Raw genomic sequence first — 19272 nt, forward strand, 5'->3', positions numbered from 1 at the left:
CCTGCCTTGCCGTGAGGATTAAACGGGATCATGTGTGTAGAGTGCTCAGCACCATGCTTGGCACATAGTAGTGCCCTCAAGAAGTGTCAGAGGTGGAGATGATGGTGAAGTAGAAGCCTTACATTTGTGATGTTGAGGTTTCACTTTGCCTCCAAGCCCTGCCCAGTGTCTTGCCAAAAGGTGCGGCCTCCTAAATGGAGGCATGAAGCGTTGTTATTGGCGTCCTTGATTCTGGGCCTTGATTCTTGCTCCTGTCTGTGTATTTGCAGGCAAGTTTCTTTCCTTCTCTGGGCTGCTTTGTGGAACAAGGAATTGGACTGAGTGAGCTGCAACATCCCTTGATATTTGGAATCTGTTCAGCTTCCGCAGCTATGCCCTGCTTTGGTGGTTGGCTCTGAAGAGAGGCACAAGCCACCTTTCTCCATGTGGTGTGGAGGCTCTTATTCCAGAGGGTGATCCTGCTGACTGCAGCTCCCAGCTCACGCCTGCAGTCCTCCCACCTCAAAGCCCTATGGGCTCTCCTAGCTTCCAGGGGGTCTTACGGATGTTCACGATCTCGAGGGGAGACTGTTTCTGCAGGCTGGGGCTGGGATTATTTCTTGGGAGGGAGTGTTATATACTATGCTGTACTTGGAAATGGCCCCAGGAAAAGCATCAGTTCTGGGAGGGAGCATGAGAAAGGGGAGGATCCACAGCTGGCTTTGTGGGGTTCTCATGTATAGCATTCCTTCTGAAGCCCACAACAAGTGTAGATTTGGGATTTTTCTGGAAGGATGATGGAAAGACCAGGGACTTTAAAGGCAGACAACAAGATTTTGAATCTTGCTTCTGCCACCTTAATAACAGAGCCTCAGTTTCCCTCTGTAGAATGGGAACAATGAGATGCCTGGGTGGGAAGTTTGTATGCGTGGATTAGGGTATGTCAGGTGCCTGGCGTGGGGAAAGTGCTCTGTATATGTTAGCTTCCTTCTTTTGGGAAGGATCTGCCTTTTGGACATTCTGTAGACTGGCTGGGGAAGTGAAGATGTTTGCTTGTGGCCGTCTTCTCAGGGAGAAGTAGGGCTGAATAACAAGCTGTTACAGCCCTAAAGGGCTCTCCCTCCCCAGCTGTTTTGATTCCGGGATCAAGATTGTGGTCAGGTTCAGTGTGTGTCTGGTGTGGAGCTACCCAGGCATTTGCAAAAATCTGAGGTCTGCAGCTTCCTAGGGCTGTGCAGAAGGTGTGGAGAATATGGTCTGAGTAAGGAAGGAGTGGCCTTTCTGAGCTGAGAACTTGACAAGTTACTTCTAACTTTCATTTCCTGTAAATTCCCCAAATTTCCTTCTATTTTTGATTTCTAATTTTATCTCGTTTTGATTGGAGAACATACTTTGTATGATTTCAACCCTTTCAAATTTATTGAGACTGGTTTTATGGCCTAATTTATGATCTATCCTGGAGAATATTCTATGTACCCTTGAGAAGAATGCATATTCTACTGTTGTTGAGTGGAAGGTTCTATGGCTATGTGTTAGGTCTATTTGCTTTATAGTGTTCAAGTCTTCTGTTTCCTTATTGATCTTCTGTTTAGTTGTTCTATCCATTCTTGAAAGTGAAGGCTCCAACTCTTATTGTTGAATTGTCTGTTTTCCCCTTCAATTCTGACAGTTTTTGCTTCATGTATTTTGGGGGCTCTGTTGTTAGGTGCAAATACATTTATAATTGTAATATCCTCTTAATGGGTAGACACTTTTGTCATTATAAAATGTCCTTCTTTGTCTCTAATAAGAGTTTTTGTCTTAAAGTCTATTTTGTTTAATATTAGCATAGCCATTCCCAGCTCTCTTTTGGTTACTGTTAGCATGGTATATCTTTTTCCATCCTTTTACTGTCAACCTATTTGTGTCTTTGAATCTAAAGTGTGTGTCTCTTGTTAACAGTTGGATCATGGTTTTTTTAAACCCATTTTACCAAACTCTGCCTTTTAATTGGGGTGTTAATCTATTTACATTTAAAGTAATTATTAAAAAGGTTGGATTTATGTTGGCCATTTTTGCTATTTGCTTTCTGTCTAATGTCTTTTTTTGTTCCTCTGTTACTCTGTTACTGTCTTCTTTTGTGTTAAATAGATACTTTTGAGTATACCATTCCAGAGCTGTAAAATGGGACAAAGAAGAGTGAGGGTTAAATAAGATGTTGCCAGCAATGCACTCAGCGCAGTGTTTGGCAGATAGTAAAAGCTCAGTAAACATGGGCACTCAGTTGGGCCTTAGGCACTCTAAGAGCCATAGTCAGCCCTAGGGCTCATGGGACCCCTCATGCCTCCTGTGCAGGGCATGGGACCCTGGCAGGTGGCTCCCAGGGGAGTGAGGAGCAGTGGGTCCTTGGAAACTGCACTGTGCCAGGCCCTGACCCTCTAGCCGTTCCTCTGCTCCAGCACCTGGGCACCACCTGGGCTGCTTATGAAGCATTGTGGATTTCCCACCTTGATTTCCCACCATTACCAGACCCATGAACTAATAATCTCTCAGGGTAGGTTTGAGAACCACTGCTCAACACTGACAGGCAGCAGAGTGTGATGGAGACCTGGTTTGGACTTGGTAGGCTTGGATTAGAATCCTGGCTCCTCACAAAGGACCTCCGGCTGTGACCTGGAACAAGTTACAAATTTTCAGAGCCAACCTTTCCTCATTTCTCAGATAGGGATAAGTGGTTATACAAATGAGCAATACTCACGCACATTGGACACATGGGCAGTGCTGGCGGCTACTATTTATTGTGGCAGTTGCTCATTACAAAGGTGATTCCTGGACACAGGCCTTCTCCACCCCCGCACCCCAACCCCCGGCTCCCAAATTCCTCAAAGGCAGAAACCATTGAGTGGCGGGTCCTGGACCAGACACCGGGTTACCTGACAACCAGTTCACTGCCCTCTCCATTGGGCCACACTGCCTCCAGGCCCTGCTTCTCCCAGCCTTGCTACGGAAACAGAAGGGAATTGCAGAAGCCTTGTGAGCTAGTGGTTAATAGCGAGTAAGAGCACCAAGATTCAGAAAGGGTGAGAACAGTATGTGCCGGAGGGCTGCCTGGAAGAGGTAGGCTTTGAAGGGAGGCAGGTTGTCAGAGTGGAGGCAGGGCTTCCAGGCAGAGGTGACAGCTCCAGCAAAGGCTCAAAGCCAGGGAACTCTCCCCAGGGTCACTTATTCCCTGTGTGTATCTCGAGCCCCAGGACAGGCCACCTTGCATTATAATCAATGTGTGTTTCTGTTTTTCTCCCCCATTGGACTGGGAGCTCTGTGTGGGTAGGGACTGTACCTCGTCTCCTGTGTCTCCCCAGAGCCTGGCTTACAGCCAGTGCTCAGCAAATGCTTGTTGAGTGGATGAAGGGGCAGTGGGCAGACCTGCAGGGCTACAGACGGTGTGTGTGTGTGTGTGAGAGGGCGCAGTAAGCAGGGCAGGGCCATGTTAAGGGAGGTCCCTGTGAATGGCCTTCTCTGTATGTTGGTCTGGGACAGAGTCTGGCACTGGGCCTCAGGCACAGACTCCAGGGAGCCCTGCCCTAGACCTGCCGTTGAGCCAGGCCCTTCCAGAAGGAGAACCAGGCCCTTCCGGAAGGGGAGGGGGGAGCTGGAGCAGCCTCTGGTGGTGTGAGCCCTGTAGGGCATAGAGAGGGTTGTGAGGTCCTCACGAAGCCCTCTCCAGAGGCTCAGTCACTGAAGGGCTGGCTGCAGGGACACTTGCTTTGTCTCTTCTGGAGAGAGCCTAATCCTGCCAGCTTCCATTTTACCCCCTGGGAGTCCCGAGTCCTGTAGAAGGGGGTTTCCTGAGTTGCCTGTGATCCTTTGTGGCCCTTGTCTAGGAGGGAGGCAGCCAGTCCCCCCCCCCGCCCCGAGTATGGGCGGAAGCTGGGCCTGGAGGCTCAGTCCTTTCCTGGCTCTGCCTGCGACTCAGTGTTTTCTCTCTGCCTCAGCTTCCCTCCTATAAAACGGATCTGCTATCCTGACTTTTATGGACATCCTGGGGGTGTTTGTGGGGTAGTGGGGGAGGAGATGATAAAGGTAGATGCCTGAATGAAGCCCTGGGGAGTGCATCATAAGGCAAAGGATTTCCTCTTACCTGTATCCCTTTAAAAGCATCTCAGTGTTGGCATTTTTACAGTCAAAGCTCAAACTGCAGGCAGCTCGAACCCTGGCCAAGCCTCTGAGCCTGTCCAGCTTGATGGCTGAGCCCCTGGGACTCATGATGCCCTGGCCTATAAGGGCTGAAGTTCAGTCTGGAGAAGTGATAATCCAGGGACTCTCTCTGGACTGGGAACGGGCACAACGCGGGGCCTGCTCTCTCGCACCCCCAGGGGAAGTGACACTTGTGGGAGGCAGGTCCTCATCTCTGTGGCTGGCGTCTCCTTCCTTATTGGTTTTACATATCCCTTGAGAACAGGACTTGTATGTCCAGTGGCTTGGAGAAATGGGGCCCTGCAGCCTGGGTGTGAACTCCCAGTTAGAGGGGGTGTACACAGCATTGAGATGATTGCACTGTGCCCAGAGGCAAGGTCTGCCTAGGGCCTGGGCAACTCTAGCTGGCCCAAGATGGCAATTTCAGGCCACTCGCCCAGTCTGGCTGTAGCCAAAGGCCCCCGAGTATTTGAGAGAGAGCTTTTCAGGATGTGAGTCTGGACTGGAGGGCCAGCTGGGCCATGCAGGGCCCCTCTAGGGAGGGGCCCTCATCACTGCCCCCGGCATCCTAGCCAGATACCTTGGTGTCTTCAGGCTCAGCCCAGCCATGTCAGGGCATGAGATAAACAGATCCACAGGCTCATGTCCCTGGCCTTGGTCTAGGCAGGAGGGAAGCCTTGAGGGAAGAAGAATGGAACGGGGCAACAGTGGGACTGGCACTTTCTCAGTTGTCCTGCATGTAGTGTGGGGCAGTGAGTGACAGTCAAGGGGCAAGTGGCTTATGGGCCTGCAAGTGGAGAAGGATTTGTGTTCAGCTTAGTTGGATAGGGCCTGGGGCCACTGATGGGATGGGATGGGGTGGGGTTAGGAGGCTGGGCCTCCTCACTTCATCTCAGCATGATGTGCTCAGGAACTCTGATGTGCATCAGGGAGAGAGACCGGAAGTCAGGGCTGGGCAGGAGCCCACGGTGGATACACTGGCCGTGAGCAGTGGCTCTGACTCACCTTGGGTGCAGTCTTGAATGAGCAGCCTAAGAGGCAGGTACAAGCCAAGTGCCAAGGTACAATGATCTGCAGACTCTGCCCCCTGCGGTTTGCTGTCTGCTGGGGACTAAGAAATAGGCACCCGGAATTCAGTGTGCTGAGTCCAGTCATGGGGTTTAGGAGGTATTATGGGCTCAGAGTATAGTACCTGGCTCAGACTTGGGATGAGGGCAGACTTCCCAGAGGAAGCAGTGTCTGAAACCTGAAAGGTGAGTAGGACTTGGTCAGATGAAAAGGTTGGGAATGTGTGCTAGGCAGAGGAACTGCCTGGTCACAGACCTGGAGGCAAAGCAGGAACAGCGTATTGGAGCAGGAACAGCACTGAGTGATGGCTCCAGCGTGGAGTGTTGAGAGAAGTGGCAGGAGCCCAAGTCTGCAGGGACCTGTGGGCTGCATAGGGAGTTTAGACTTTGTCCTAAGACAGCCTCTTTGGTGCTCAGTGAGCTGGCTGGCCTAGAGATTCGGGGCTTTGTTGGGTGCCATATTTAAGTCTGTTTGCCTCGGGTTGGAGATGCATGAGCTGTGACTCCCCCTCTTCCTAGTGCTGAGTCTGCGGGGCCAGGCGTGGCCCAGGTAAGAGCAGGAGCTTGGAGCATTAGCCTCCCAGGGTCGGGGGGTCCTTCAGTTGGCTCTCAGCCCCAGGTCAGAGCTGAGCCCCCGTGGCCACCGGGACCAAGCTGGGCACCCCTTTCCTGGCCTGTGTAACCTTGACTCACAACAGTCTTGTCTCTTGGATGGCCGCATTGAGTGCCCCAAGCTTGTGAGTGGCCCTGGTCCCCTCAGTGGTCATGCATGGCCTGGCCCCATTGCCCTGTGGTGAGGGCTCACTGGACTCCCCCAGCCAATGTCACGCATGCGGCTGGGCTGCTAATGGCACGTGGGGAGCAGTATGTGTTCTGGTTGCTGTCCTTGGAGGGTGTGGTGTCACCACGAGCATAGAACACCCAACAGCCTTTTCAGTACCTTCCCTCATGTGTCTGCAGAATACATGTGGTTTCAGCACTGTTTTCTTTACTTAGTGCACATTGCTTCTTCGGTAGAGAGAAAGTGTTTCTCACCATAGATGCTCCTGAAAGCCCCAGCGGTCCCTGGCTGTTGAGATCAGATGCTGGCTGTGTCTTCTGCCCAGGGCTGTCTGTGGTGTGGTCAGGGACTGGTTGCAGCAGCGAGGCTCCCGGAGGAAGGGAAGAGTGAATAGAGCCTTGACAGTCAAACAGACTGATAGAGTGGGTGTGAGTGTCTGGGGCCCCATGATGTCTGTGGGTTTCCTTTTGCAGTGTTTCTGCATCCGTTGTCAGAGGCCCTGCAGCTGGTCCCAAGGGTGAGCTGCCTGCAGGAGTTCCTCATTACACCCTCTTCCCTGCAACTTCAGGGAGTTGGCCCATCGGTTGGGAGCCTTCAGAAAGGATGGCTTGCTTCCTCTTCCTCATTGTGAGGAAGACCAGGCAGACTTCCACCTGAGGGACAGAGGAGGATGGCTGGGGCAGAAGAAATGGGAGGAAGTGGCTCAGTCCTGGACAGACTCGCAGGCTGTGAGGTATGAGTGGCGTATGAGAGCTGGCAGCCCCACCTGCAGCCACCAGAACTGAGGCAGGGGTGGGCTTGCAGGGGCTGGAGGGTCCAGATCTGGAGAATGAGGCGGAAGTGACCAGTGCAGTCTCAGGCCTCCCTGCCAGTGGACCTCCCACACCTGCTGGCGCCTCTGTGAGGCGGCCCCCCTTCCCTTCCCTCCCTTCCTGTAGGTCTGAGGGTCTCAGCTGTACCAGCGCAGAATAGGAGAGGTTTACCTGCCAACAGTTCAGGTGTGGGGAAGGGGCTTCCTAGCGCCAGTGAGTACGGATATCTGTGTTGGGAAAATCCTTGCTCTGAGACTGTCAGGAGCATGCTGTGGGAGGGAGGTGTGCAGAAAGGGCCTGGTGTCTTAGAGGCATGGCTTAGGGACAGGGAATAAGAGCTTGGTCTTGGAGTCAGACGGACCTAAATTCAAGCCCTGGCTCTGCAACGTAGTTACCGTGTGACCACTGGCAATTTTTTCAGCCCTTTAGAGCTTGTCTAGCTCACCTGTAAAATGGAGGTTAAAATAACACTGCTTCATGCTTTGACTTCATGCTGCTTTATAAAGCTGTTGTGGGAATTAAACATGCACAGAGTACTTAGGATCTGCCTGGCACAGGTGCATTGTTGTTGTTGTTGTTGTTATTATTACAACTACTAGCTGTTACTACTACTGCTACATACCCTACTACATACCCTGCTGCCTTGGTGTGTCCCCTCCCCTCCTACCTCCCAGGCCTCTTCCACTCTCCCCCCGCCACCCCCCCCCCCAACAGCCCAGATAATGACCTTTCTTCTTCGAGGGTCCCAGGTCCGGGTGTCTGTGCTCTTAGCATCGTTAGCAGCCTTCCAATGGGGATGACAGGGAGGCCTCTGCAGAAGCTTCAGCCTCCCCAGAACTGGCCCCCTTGACTTCTTCTAAACAAGTCCCTGGTCCAGCTTTGGAAACCTACTGTGGTGTCAGGAGTGAAGTCCCCCCTCGATGTGTAGGGTGGGGGGTGGGAGGCAGAGCAGGCCTGACCAAGCAGCTGCAGGCGAGCCAGCGTGGACTGGGGAAGGAGCAGCCCTGCCTTGGATCCCCTTTCACAGACTCCGCCCCCATCTCCCCAGCCCCAAGTGTGCAGTCGCCCTCCCCTAGGCGCTGAGCGGCCATCCCCGCGCCTGGTACCCTCCATCAGGCAGCACGCGCACGTGCACTCAGGCCCATCTGCCACGTGTGCCTTCCCTTCCTCCAAGCCCCAAGCCTGTGCTGTGGCTCACCAGGCAACAAGGCTGCGATGGGGGGGTGCCTGTACTGCCGGGGGAGGGGAGGCTCCCAGTTCCCTGGAGGCACGTGGACCTGCCAACTCCCCCCCCGCCCCCCCCACAGCTCGTTCTTCCTTCCTCAGTCTTGCTTCTGCAGGCACACACGTACTTATAGTTGGTTCATTCTGATTGGAGAGGCAGAGCCGGACTCCTATAGCCGGGACGGCCCCACCCTGCAGCTTCACGATGGCGCCCAGGGTTGTTTTCAGTCTGGGGGCTGGCTTTTGGGCCTCTGCTCTGTATTGGGTTGGCTGTCAGGGAATGAGAGTTTAAAAGCAAGAGAAAGGGGTTTGTTCAGAAGGCGGTTTCTGTGGCCTCAGCACTCGCTGCTTGTCCGAATCCTCCCCCGGTGGCGGGGCCTGGGTGACTTGGACGCCCTCCTAGTCTCCCCCTCCCCCAGCTTCCTTATGCGAGACAAAGCGGGTGCGAGCACGGAGAGTCGCTCTCACTCACAGCAGGGCCGGGAGCTGAGGAAGGAAATGGAGGAGGAAGTTCCTCCCCTTCTGGGTGCTGGGTGAAAGTGAAAGGCAGCAGGGGGTTGGAGTGAGTCACGGCCGCCGCGGGAGGGGAAGGGCTGGGGAGGTGCGGAAGCGTGCGGAGGAGCGATAGCACGGCCGCCTCCCTGGGGCCAGGGGCATCGCCGGGTGTAGCCAGGGCTTCATACCAGAGCCTGCCCGGCATGCCCGGCATGCCCAGCCAGCCCAGCCAGCCCTCCTCTGCGCCTCTCGGCTGGTTTCCTGGGAACTCGAGGGGCTGCTAACGATGACCTGGGGCGTCTAGGTTCTGACGTCTGAGGTCAGCCTGGACCTTCAGATTTATTCGCGGGGGCTTCCTGAGCTCCCCTCCTCTGCTAGACGGACTGGCTCAGGAGCAGAATCTTAGCATGGGGAAGAGGTGGGCCATGTAGCTTCCACCCTCACCAACTTCCCAGAGAGGCAAACAAAACAAAAGACAAAACCAACCCTCTCTGAAGAAAGAAAAAGTCTTTGAAAATACACGCAAGGTATAGGTGTAAGTTATAACTTGCATGTAAATAATAAAAACACATGTAAATTATAAAATACTGGTCTCAATTCCTCTGTAGCAGGATAAATAGAGCAACCTTTTTTTTTTTTTTTTTTTAGTCAAGTTAGAAAACAAACACAGGAACACTGTGAGCACTTTAGTCACACCATGTCATGGAGAAACCTTCTGGACTTAAGTTCTAGAAATCTGCACCCCCCTCAATATCGTAGCTATACTCTTCCTTTGCTCAAGATGCCAGGAGTTCTTTGGCAGTGGAGGAGGGTGGGTGGGGACTGTTGACCAGCTACCAGGCCAGATCCTGTCTCCAGTCAGCCCAGGCTGCAAAACAGGTTTCCATGCTCCGTTGGGGAACACTGGCAGCCACAGTTCCACCCAGTAGCTCCTCCCAGGGGTGGGGTTAGGACTGCACACACCCTTCTGAGGCCTCACCTACGTGCCTCAGTGTAAAGGACGTGGACCCAGGACTCTGCAAGGGCCTGTTGGAGCTCCCGGCCCATGTGCTGCACAGTTGGGAACAGCTAATATTTTCTCCATTTCCTGTCTGAGAGGTGCATGGAGTGTCAGAGGAGGCATTGGCTGAAAACACTCCTGCGGGGTCTACTGGGGAGGCCACTGCCTGGACAGATGTGAGAGGACCTGCTTGGCTGCCCAGTAGGCTGAGGCCTGGCTTCAGAGGAGCAGGGAACCCAGCATGGCCTTTGTTACCCCTTATCCCAGCTTGACTGCAGGGGTTCAGGCTGGATCTCAGCCCCACTTGCCCCCTCGGCAGGTGCTTTTGTGCAGTGCGCAAGTTACACAACCAAACGCAGCAGTCCTGGACACTAACCAGGAGGGTGAGGTGGTGGGACAAGGGAGAGTCCCAGAGCACCCTGGGGGATGTTGCCGCCTTCTGGTAGCTTCTGGTAGCTCCGCCAAGGTCCTGGCTCCTCCCTCACCAGTGCTGTTCTGTGACCTTGGGCTTGTCCCCAGGAGGCAGTGGAACTGTAGGACCCTTGAGACCCTCCCCTCACACTTGTGCTGCTCTCTGGGGCATCCTGGGAGGCTGTGGCTGACACTATTACTGTTCTTCTGTCTGCAGGCTCCAGGGCCCTTTGGAGCATCATGAACTGGGAAGAGTAGAGGAGCCTGAGAGCCTCTCTGCAAAAAGGAAGGAAGCGCCAGCAGTTCTTTCTCCCCGTGCCTGACCGCATCATCCAGCGTTTCCTCTGCCCCCTCTGGCTGCTGGACTAGGGCCAAGCTTCCAGCAGGACCATCCCCCAGGGGATGGGCAACTGGTGAAGTAGGTCTCACTGCCGGGGCCCAGTTGGCCACACCATGAACCTCCAGGCCCAGCCCAAGGCTCAGAACAAGCGGAAGCGTTGCCTCTTTGGGGACCAGGAACCAGCTCCCAAGGAGCAGCTCCAACCCCTGCAAGCACCACAGCAGCCCCCGGCCCCTCCACCGTCCAGAGTGAAGGAGGAGCCTTACTTTGCGCACGAGGGTCCGGCAGGGGCTGCCCCCGCCTCCCAGCCTGTGGAACTGCCCCCTTCCAACAGCCTGGCCCTGCTGAACTCCGTGGTATACGGGTCTGAGCGAACCATGTTGTCTCAGCAGGTGGGCTCGGTCAAGTGGCCCAACTCTGTGATGGCTCCAGGGCGGGGCCCGGAGCGTGGAGGGGTTGGGGGTGTCAGTGACAGCGGCTGGCAGCAGCAGCCCGGCCAGCCTCCGCCCCACTCGACGTGGAATCGCCACAGCCTGCCCCTTTACAGTGGACCCAAGGGAAGCCCTCATCCTGGCATGGGGGTCTCCACCTATTATAACCACCCTGAGCCGCTGAAGCGGGAGAAAGCAGGGGGGCCACAGCTGGACCGCTTTGGGAACGCTGTGCGGCCAATGGTGCCGCAGAAGGTGCAGCTGGAGGTTGGGCGGCCCCAGGCACCCCTGAACTCTTTCCATGTGGCCAAGAAGCCCCCGAACCAGACGCTGCCCCTGCAGCCCTTCCAGCTGGCGTTCGGCCACCAGGTGAACCGGCAGGTCTTCCGGCAGGGTCCATCGCCGCCCAACCCCGTCGCCGCCTTCCCACCGCAGAAGCAGCAGCAGCAGCAGCAAGCGGCCCTGCCCCAGATGCAGCTCTTTGAGAACTTCTACCCCATGCAGCAGCCACCCTCTCAGCAGCCCCAGGACTTTGGCCTGCAGCCAGCCGGGCCGCTGAGTCAGTCCCACCTGGCTCACCACAGCCTGGCACCCTACCCCTTCCCCCCAAACCCTGACATGAACCCAGAACTGCGCAAGGCCCTCCTGCAGGAGTCAGCCCCGCAGCCTGTGCTACCTCAGGCGCAGATCGCCTTTCCCCGCCGTTCCCGCCGCCTCTCTAAGGAGGGCGTCCTGCCTTCCACCACCCTGGATGGGGCTGGCACCCAACCTGGGCAGGATCCCGCCAGCAACCTGTTCCTGCACCACTGGCCCCTGCAGCAGCCGCCACCCGGCCCCATGGGGCAGCCCCATCCTGAAGCTCTGGGATTCCCGCTGGAGCTGAGGGAGTCGCAGTTGCTGTCGGACGGGGAGAGACTGGCACCCAATGGCCGAGAGCGGGAGGCTCCCGCCATGGGCAGCGAGGAGGGCACGCGGGCTGTGGGCACAGGGGACTGTGGGCAGGTGCTACGGGGTGGGGTGATCCAGAGCACTCGACGGAGGCGCCGGGCATCCCAGGAGGCCAATTTGCTGACCCTGGCCCAGAAGGCAGTGGAGCTGGCCTCGCTGCAGAGCACAAAGGTGAGAGTGGCATGGGCTGGGGGCAGACCTGGCAGAGGGCAGGGCGAGCTGTGTCTGGGGCCAGGGGAGAGCAAGTGACTCCAGGGTCACAAGGGCAGTTTTCTCCCTTCACTGAGGGAAATGAAAGAACCCATCCATTTCAGGGAGTTCTGAACTCCCTGCATGCAAAGAATCTCTAAGTAGGTGTATCCATACCTGAAGGGAAGATGGGTTTTATACACATGCAGGGTTGCAGGCAGGAAAATGCAGTACACCATCGTGGGTTGCCTTCTTCATTTGGGACTTGCAGGGTTGGGAGTGGAGGGAGGTGAAACCATTTCCAGATCCAGTATGCTAAAAGACAAGAATGTGGTAGTGGTTACACAGGTGGTTATACTTGTCAAAATGCATCAAACTATAATTAAAAATAGGTGCATTTTGTTGCGTGTAAATTATACGGCAAGAAAATTGATTGGAAAGAAAAGACAATCTAAATGGGGAAGAAGAATGAGTAGAATTTGAGCACCTATGTTGTACTTGGAGTTTCTTATCTTTGATCACAAGTAATTTCTCATCAAATCCTATGAGAGGGATGCTGGCATTTATCCCATTTTATTGCTAAAGAAGCTAAGGCCCAAGTGGGATTTCCCAAGGTCACAAAGGTAGGACAGAAGCTAGTATCTGACTCCAAAGCCAGTGTTTGCCCCTTCCCTCACTAGAGGTCTCAACCCTCGAAGCCTATAGGGCCAGACCTATATGTAGGAGGCTGCAGAACTTGACTTCACTCCAGCCAGTTGCCAGTGGGGAAATAGATCCAAAGACCACCCTTACCTTGCCACAGGTTCCTTGCTTGCTTTCTTTTGCAGAGATATGTTTTGAATATGTAGATACTATTTCACATGCCATGCACCGTGTAGACCAAACAAAACACATCTATTAGCCACTTTTGGCCTGAGTTGGCCATCTGGGGATTCCTGCTCCAGGCCAGGATGGGAGAACCTGGCAGAAGGGAGGTTATGGAGAGTATTTGGGAATATGGTGGGGGAAAAGGTGGTCAGGGAAAGGCCAGGTTGCCAGAGACCATTGGGAACCATCATGGGTGTTTGAGTCCCTGAATCAAATGGGACTAGGGGTCCCGGACCAGCAGATCAGGACTTACCTTCTAACCGTCTCCATTTCCTCTCTCTCTCCTTCTCCAGGATGCCAGTGGCTCTGAGGAGAAGCGGAAAAGTGTATTGGCTTCAACTACCAAGTGTGGGGTGGAGTTTTCTGAGCCTTCCTTAGCTGCCAAGCGAGCACGAGAGGACAGCGGGATGGTACCCCTCATCATCCCAGTGTCTGTGCCTGTGCGGGCTGTGGACCCAACTGAGGCAGCCCAAGCTGGAGGTGTTGACGAGGATGGAAAGGCTCCTGAACAGAACCCCACTGAACACAAGCCGTCGGTCATCGTTACCCGCAGGCGGTCCACCCGTATCCCTGGAACTGATGCCCCAGCTCAGGTATGAGAGGCGCCCCATGCAAACAGCTCAGTACCTGAGTGCTCCTGGGGACCTAATATTATATGGGAAAAAGGAGAACACGGCATTATAGGAGGGATTCAAGTCACCCATGGGGATATTATTTGTATTTTCCAAACAAAACTTATGGACAAATGAACTTATGAGGGACAAAGAGACAATTTTATACTTGAAATTTGGACTATTTAGGAAAATCCAGAATGTGTGAATCTCTTTTATTTCAGGTCAGCAAATTTTGATTTGGCCTCTAATACGGGTCAGGCCTTGTGCTAGGTACCAGGATGTAGAAATGTTTGCTTATTCTGTCAGTACAAACATGTATGTTGTACTCTCCCACTAAGATTGAGGTTTTGTCTATTTCTTCTTATTTCTGTCAGTATTAGTTTTATACATTTTGATGCAATGTTAATTGCATACTTATTTAGAACTGGATTAGACACTTTATCATGAAATGTTTCTTTTTTTATTTTTAGTAATCTTTTTGCCTTTTAAAGTCTACTTTGTCAGATATTTCTCTTTCTTTCCATTAGTGTGGGTGGGAGGAGGATGGGATGTGTATCTTTTCCATCTTTTTACTTTCAGCCTTTCTGTATCATACCTTCTACTTAAGATATATCTTTCAACTGGATTTATAATTGGGGTTTGTTATCATCTGTTCTAACAACCTTTGTCTTTTCGTTAGAGCATTGATACGGTTTACATTTAATGTAATTACTGATAAACTTTGGTTTAAATCTGCCATCCACTTATCCCATCCTGCCTTTTCTTTCTTCCTTTTTTTTTTTTCTCTTCTTTTGTTTTCCTTTGGATTGATTGGGTTTGTTATTCCATTTCCCCTCTTTATTAATTTATTAGTTATGTACTTATGTATTACTCCTTTAGTGATTACCATAGCAGCCTGTATTACCTGGATTTCTGTTAGAGAACTAAGCCCTGCAGAAGGGGATTTGAGTGACCATTTTCTCAATTATCTGGAGGATGGTACATAGCTAGTACCATTCTAGATGTGTAGGAGAGAAGTCAACTTATTACATAGTGAATGCCTTATGACATTAGAGCTTAATCCTCTGGTTGAGAAGGGTTCCTAGAGATTAAAATGCATTCTTAGCATATTGAAATCTAATATAAGTTAGTGCTTTGCCTCTTCTTGGACAATGCAGAGTTCTTATAACCCTTTAACTCCATTTTCCCCTAACCCCTAACTTGTAGAATTATTGACATGAATTTTCATTCTCTCTATATTTTAACATTGATAGGACATTATAACATTATGGTTTTGTTCAGTTGTTCATTTTAGATTTATTCAAATACTCAAGAGTGTTTTGTTGCTTTTTATTTCTTCTCATGTCTCCAAGCTTCCATCTCAGTTCATTTATATGCTGTTTGAAGAACATCCCTTAGTATTTCCTTTAGTGTGAGTCTATTAGTGATAAATTTTATTAGTCTTTGATTGTCTGGAAATGTTTTTATTTCATCTTCATTTTTGAAGGATAACTTTGCTGGGTAGAGAATTCTGCGTTGGTTTTTTTTTTTTTTCTTGGCACTTTAAAGATGTCATTCCATTGTTTTCAGGCTTCTATTGTAGTTACAGTATTGAGAAATCACTATAACCCATATTGTTGCTCCTTTGAATGTAAGGTATCTTTTTATCTTGTTGTTTTTAAGGTTTTTTTTTTTTTTTTGTCATTGGTTTTCAGCAGTTTTGCTGTGAAACCTAAGTATTGATCTCTTTGTATTTATCCTGTTTAGAGTGCTTCTGCTCCATTTTCTCTCTCCTCTCCTTCTGGGACTCCAGTTACACGTTTTGTTAGCGCTTTTCACTGTATCCCCTATTTTGTCTGTCATGCACTTTTCTATGTTTTCCATTTCTTTTTTTTTAAGTCTGACCTATCTTTCAGTTCACCAGTTCTCTCTTTAGCTGTGTCTAATATGTTGTTCAGCCCATTCATTGAACTCTTGTCTTCAGTTATTTTATTTTTCAGTCACCTGAATTTTCATTTGGTTCGTTTTTAGAGTTTCTAGTTCTTTGATGAGATTCTCAACCTTACCTTTTATTTTATTGCATAACTTAAGCATAGTTTTCTTTTCTTTTCTTTTCTTTTTTCCCTTTTTTGGCCACACCGCATGACTTGTGGGATCTTAGTTCCCCAACCAGGGATTGAACCTGGGCCCCAGCAATGAAAGTGCCAAGTCCCAACCACTGGACCACCAGGGAATTCCCAAGCATAGTGTTCTTAAAGTTTATGTCTCATAGCTCCATTAATGGTATCCCTGTGGGTTTGTGTTTATTATCTGCTATTTCTTGTTTTTAAATCACGTCTTACTCTTTTGTATATCTGGTTATTTTTTATTGAATGTCAGACATTATATATGAAAAATTGCTGAGGTAATTAAAGACTCTGGATGCTGTTCTCCTCTACTGGAGAGGGTTTGTCTTTGCATCTGACAGGTAGCAAAGAGCACAAGCAATCCTGGATTACTTTAACTTAATCAGATGATTTGAAGCTGGGCATTATTCCATTTGAGAACTAATCTATATCTGATTCACCTTTATTCTGAGGATATAGCCCTTTGGAGTCCCAATCCAAAGCCTAGAGGTTTACCAGGCTCTCCTTCCTTGGCAAGCTCTAAACTCCAGTTTTTATTCTGCTGGTTCCTTGAATTTATTAAAAGCTTTACTCAGTTTCTCAGCCTCTCCGTTGTCTCTTCCATAACAGCATCTATCTCTAGGGAAAACACAGTTCTAAGTGCTGGGCTCACCTTTTTGGCTTTCCTTTTTTTTTTCCTGGATCTTGGCTCTTTAATTCTTTGCCAACTGATTTGTTCTCTGGTACCTGCAGAAATGTGGTTTTGTATAGCATCTAGATTTTATTAGTCATTCGCAACTGGAGAGTTGGGCTGCATGCCTGTTGTCCATAACAGAAAGGAGAGCTCCAAGATCATCATGAGTAGCACAGTCTCTGCTCTCTGGAATCTTGTTCTCTGGTTGGGGGAGAGTTTGTGGTGGAGGCTGGAGGCTTGGGCAGCTTGTCCTGAGGATGGCAGGAAGGAGCCTGAGCAACTACACAGCTCAACATGCCCATTTCATAGATGAGGAAATAGGCCCAGAAAAGGCCAGAGGCTTACCTAAGATCATACAGCCAAATAGTGGCAGAGCTAGCCCTGGAATTTGGATCTCTTGAATCCTGCCTGAGGACACTCACTATACCAGGCTTTTGGGGAGGTCTGTCTCTTTCTTTCTCTCTCTCTCGGTGTTACAGACATTTTCAATCATACACAGAAGTAGAGAAAATGGTATAATGAGTCCTAATATTTAGCCATCACCCTCTTTTACAGTTTTCAAAATACAACCAATCTTCTTTCATTTGTACCTCTACTTCTCCCTGCTACTGGATTTTTTTTGAAGCAAATCCCAAACATCACATCATTCCATCCATAAATACTTTGGTTTTGTACCTGAAGTACCCCATACATAAGGATTCTTTCCCTCCCTTCCTTCCTCCCTTCTTCCCTTCCTTCCTTCCTCCCTCCTTCCCTTCCTTCTTTCCTCCCTCCCTTCCTTCCTTCCTTCTTTCCCTCCTTCCCTCCCTTCCTTCCTTCCTTCCCACAATATCATCACACCTAAAAGATCAATATGAGGGCTTCCCTGGTGGCGCAGTGGTTAAGAATCCACCTGCCAGTGCAGGGGACACGCGTTCGAGCCCTGGTCCAGGAAGATCCCACATGCTGCGGAGCAGCTAAGCCCATGCGCCACAGCTACTGAGCCTGCGCTCTAGAGCCCACAAGCCACAACTACTGAAGCCCACACTCGTAGAGCCCGTGCTCCACAACAAGAGAAGCCACCACAATGAGAAGCCCATGCACTGCAACAAAGAGTAGCCCCCGCTCACCACAACTAGAGAAAGCCCGTGCGCAGAAACAAAGACCCAACGCAGCCAAAATAAATAAATAAATAAATAAACAAACAAAAAATCAATATGAAAAATATTGTCAAATATTTAGAATAGTTTAAATCCATTTTCCCTATAAAATCACAAATCATTATAGCTAGCTTGAGTTCATGTTGGATTTCTTGTCTAGAAGTTTGGGGGCCTTTGGCTCCACTGCATTTTTTTCTGTGCAATCATATTGTTCCCCTAAGGGGGAGAGAATGAGCAATGTCATTTCTTCCTAGTCTGCAGAAGAGCAGAGAGGGCACAGATGACTAAAAGACATGGCCAAGGCCTCATGGGGACTCAGGGCCCTCTGCTGGAAGGTCCTGTGGGAGCTGGAACCTGGGAGGGGGAGAAAGCCTGTTGTTCCTGGGCCCAGTCAGTGTGGCCAGTCTCACCTGTGCACCCAGGGAGATGATCAATGCCACTCACTTGTGTAGGGCTCCATTCTCTCTTGAGAGGATAGGGATGCAGCAAGGAAAGGCCTCTGTTCCTGTACAGCCCTGCCCTCTATTCTGTATGGAGGCCCACAAGGCATACCAAGCAGGGAGAAGTGTAAGCCAGGAGGGCTAACCTTTGACAGCAAAAGTAGGACTAGTACTATGAGAATAAAATTTCTTCAAGGACAGGGCTGTCCTGTTCACTCTGTGGTCCCATGCCTAGCTTGGGTCTTGGTACACGATATGGGCCTCCATCTAATGCAGAGCTTGGAGTTTAAGTAGTGATAGCAGTCAGTATTGATTGAGTAATTACTGTGTACCAGGTACTGTTCTCAGTGATTTCCATGTATTAATTTATTTAGTCCTCATAGCTACCCCATTAGGTAGGCGTTTGTTATTCCCATGTTAAAAATGATAATGCACACAGAGTTAAGTATTTTAAGTGATAATTAAAGGAAGTAGATCCCAGTCCAAGCAATCTAGTTCCAGGGCCTGGCCCTTAACTACAATAGTTCCCTGCCCTGTAGCATACTTTATAGCAGGGGTTGGCAACTATGGCCTGTGAACCAAATCCAGCCCTAAGACAGTTTTTTACACTTTTCAAAGGATTATTTTAAAAGGGCAGGGGGTGGGGTCAAGAGAAGAAGAATATGCACCAAAGAATATGTGTGTGGCCTACAAAGCCTAAAATATATACTATCTGGCCCTTGACAGAGACAGTGTGTTGACCCCTGCCCTAGAGGAGACAGTAAGAAGGGCTTTTGGATCTGCTTCCTGTCTCGGGCTTGCCTTAGTGGGTGTGGTGGGCAGACTAAGTTTCAAAGGTGAAACTGGCAAGCAGTGGTCAAGACTTCAGTTTTTCCCAGGATGTAGGTGGCTGAGCCATCTTGGTCTGTTTCCTTCTCCAGGCTGAGGACATGAACGTCAAGTTGGAGGGGGAACCTTCAGTGCGGAAACCAAAGCAGCGGCCGAGGCCTGAGCCTCTGATCATCCCCACCAAGGCGGGCACTTTCATCGCCCCTCCCGTCTACTCCAACATCACCCCTTACCAGAGCCACCTGCGCTCCCCTGTCCGCCTAGCTGACCACCCCTCCGAGCGGAGCTTTGAGCTGCCCCCCTATACACCACCCCCCATCCTCAGCCCTGTGCGGGAAGGCTCCGGACTCTATTTCAATGCCATCATATCGACCAGCAGCATCCCAGCCCCTCCTCCCATCACGCCAAAGAGTGCCCATCGCACCCTGCTCCGGTCTAGTGAGTGACCCCCCCTCGGCAGCCGTGAGGGCAGGCATTGTGGGAGGGCGGTGGGTAGGGAAGACTCAGCTTCTGGCACTGCTGGGGTTGGGCTGGAATGCTGTGGGAAAAGGGGCTCTACTGTCTCCTTTGAGAGAGAGAAGGAGGTTGTCCTGATTCAAGTACACGCTGGGGTTGGGGAGAGGAGGTGTCAGCCCAACTGCTTGGACTTAAATCCCAATTCCACCATTTACTGTTCCATCCCCTGTGGAAGTGATTTAAACTCCCTGGGTCTCAGTTTCTTCAGCATGTAAATGAGGATGTTAGTAGTGTTTGGTT

At 50.9% G+C, this 19272-nt stretch overlaps 1 protein-coding gene across 5 annotated transcripts in view; it reads left to right on the forward strand.

Annotated features, from left to right (window-relative positions):
- The window catches only part of MIDEAS (mitotic deacetylase associated SANT domain protein), a 67728-nt gene that overhangs the window by 34935 nt on the left and 13521 nt on the right, over positions 1-19272 (forward strand). For all 5 annotated transcript variants that reach the window (XM_068542944.1, XM_068542954.1, XM_068542933.1 and 2 more), the window contains 3 exons: positions 10160-11832; positions 13011-13310; positions 18609-18954. In XM_068542944.1, coding sequence (XP_068399045.1) covers positions 10396-11832; positions 13011-13310; positions 18609-18954 — 2083 coding nt within the window. In that variant the 5' untranslated portion in view covers positions 10160-10395. The remainder of the gene's footprint in view (positions 1-10159; positions 11833-13010; positions 13311-18608; positions 18955-19272) is intronic.

Source organism: Eschrichtius robustus, chromosome 1 (genome assembly GCF_028021215.1).
Source record: "Eschrichtius robustus isolate mEscRob2 chromosome 1, mEscRob2.pri, whole genome shotgun sequence".
Classification (NCBI taxonomy): Eukaryota; Metazoa; Chordata; class Mammalia; order Artiodactyla; family Eschrichtiidae; genus Eschrichtius; species Eschrichtius robustus.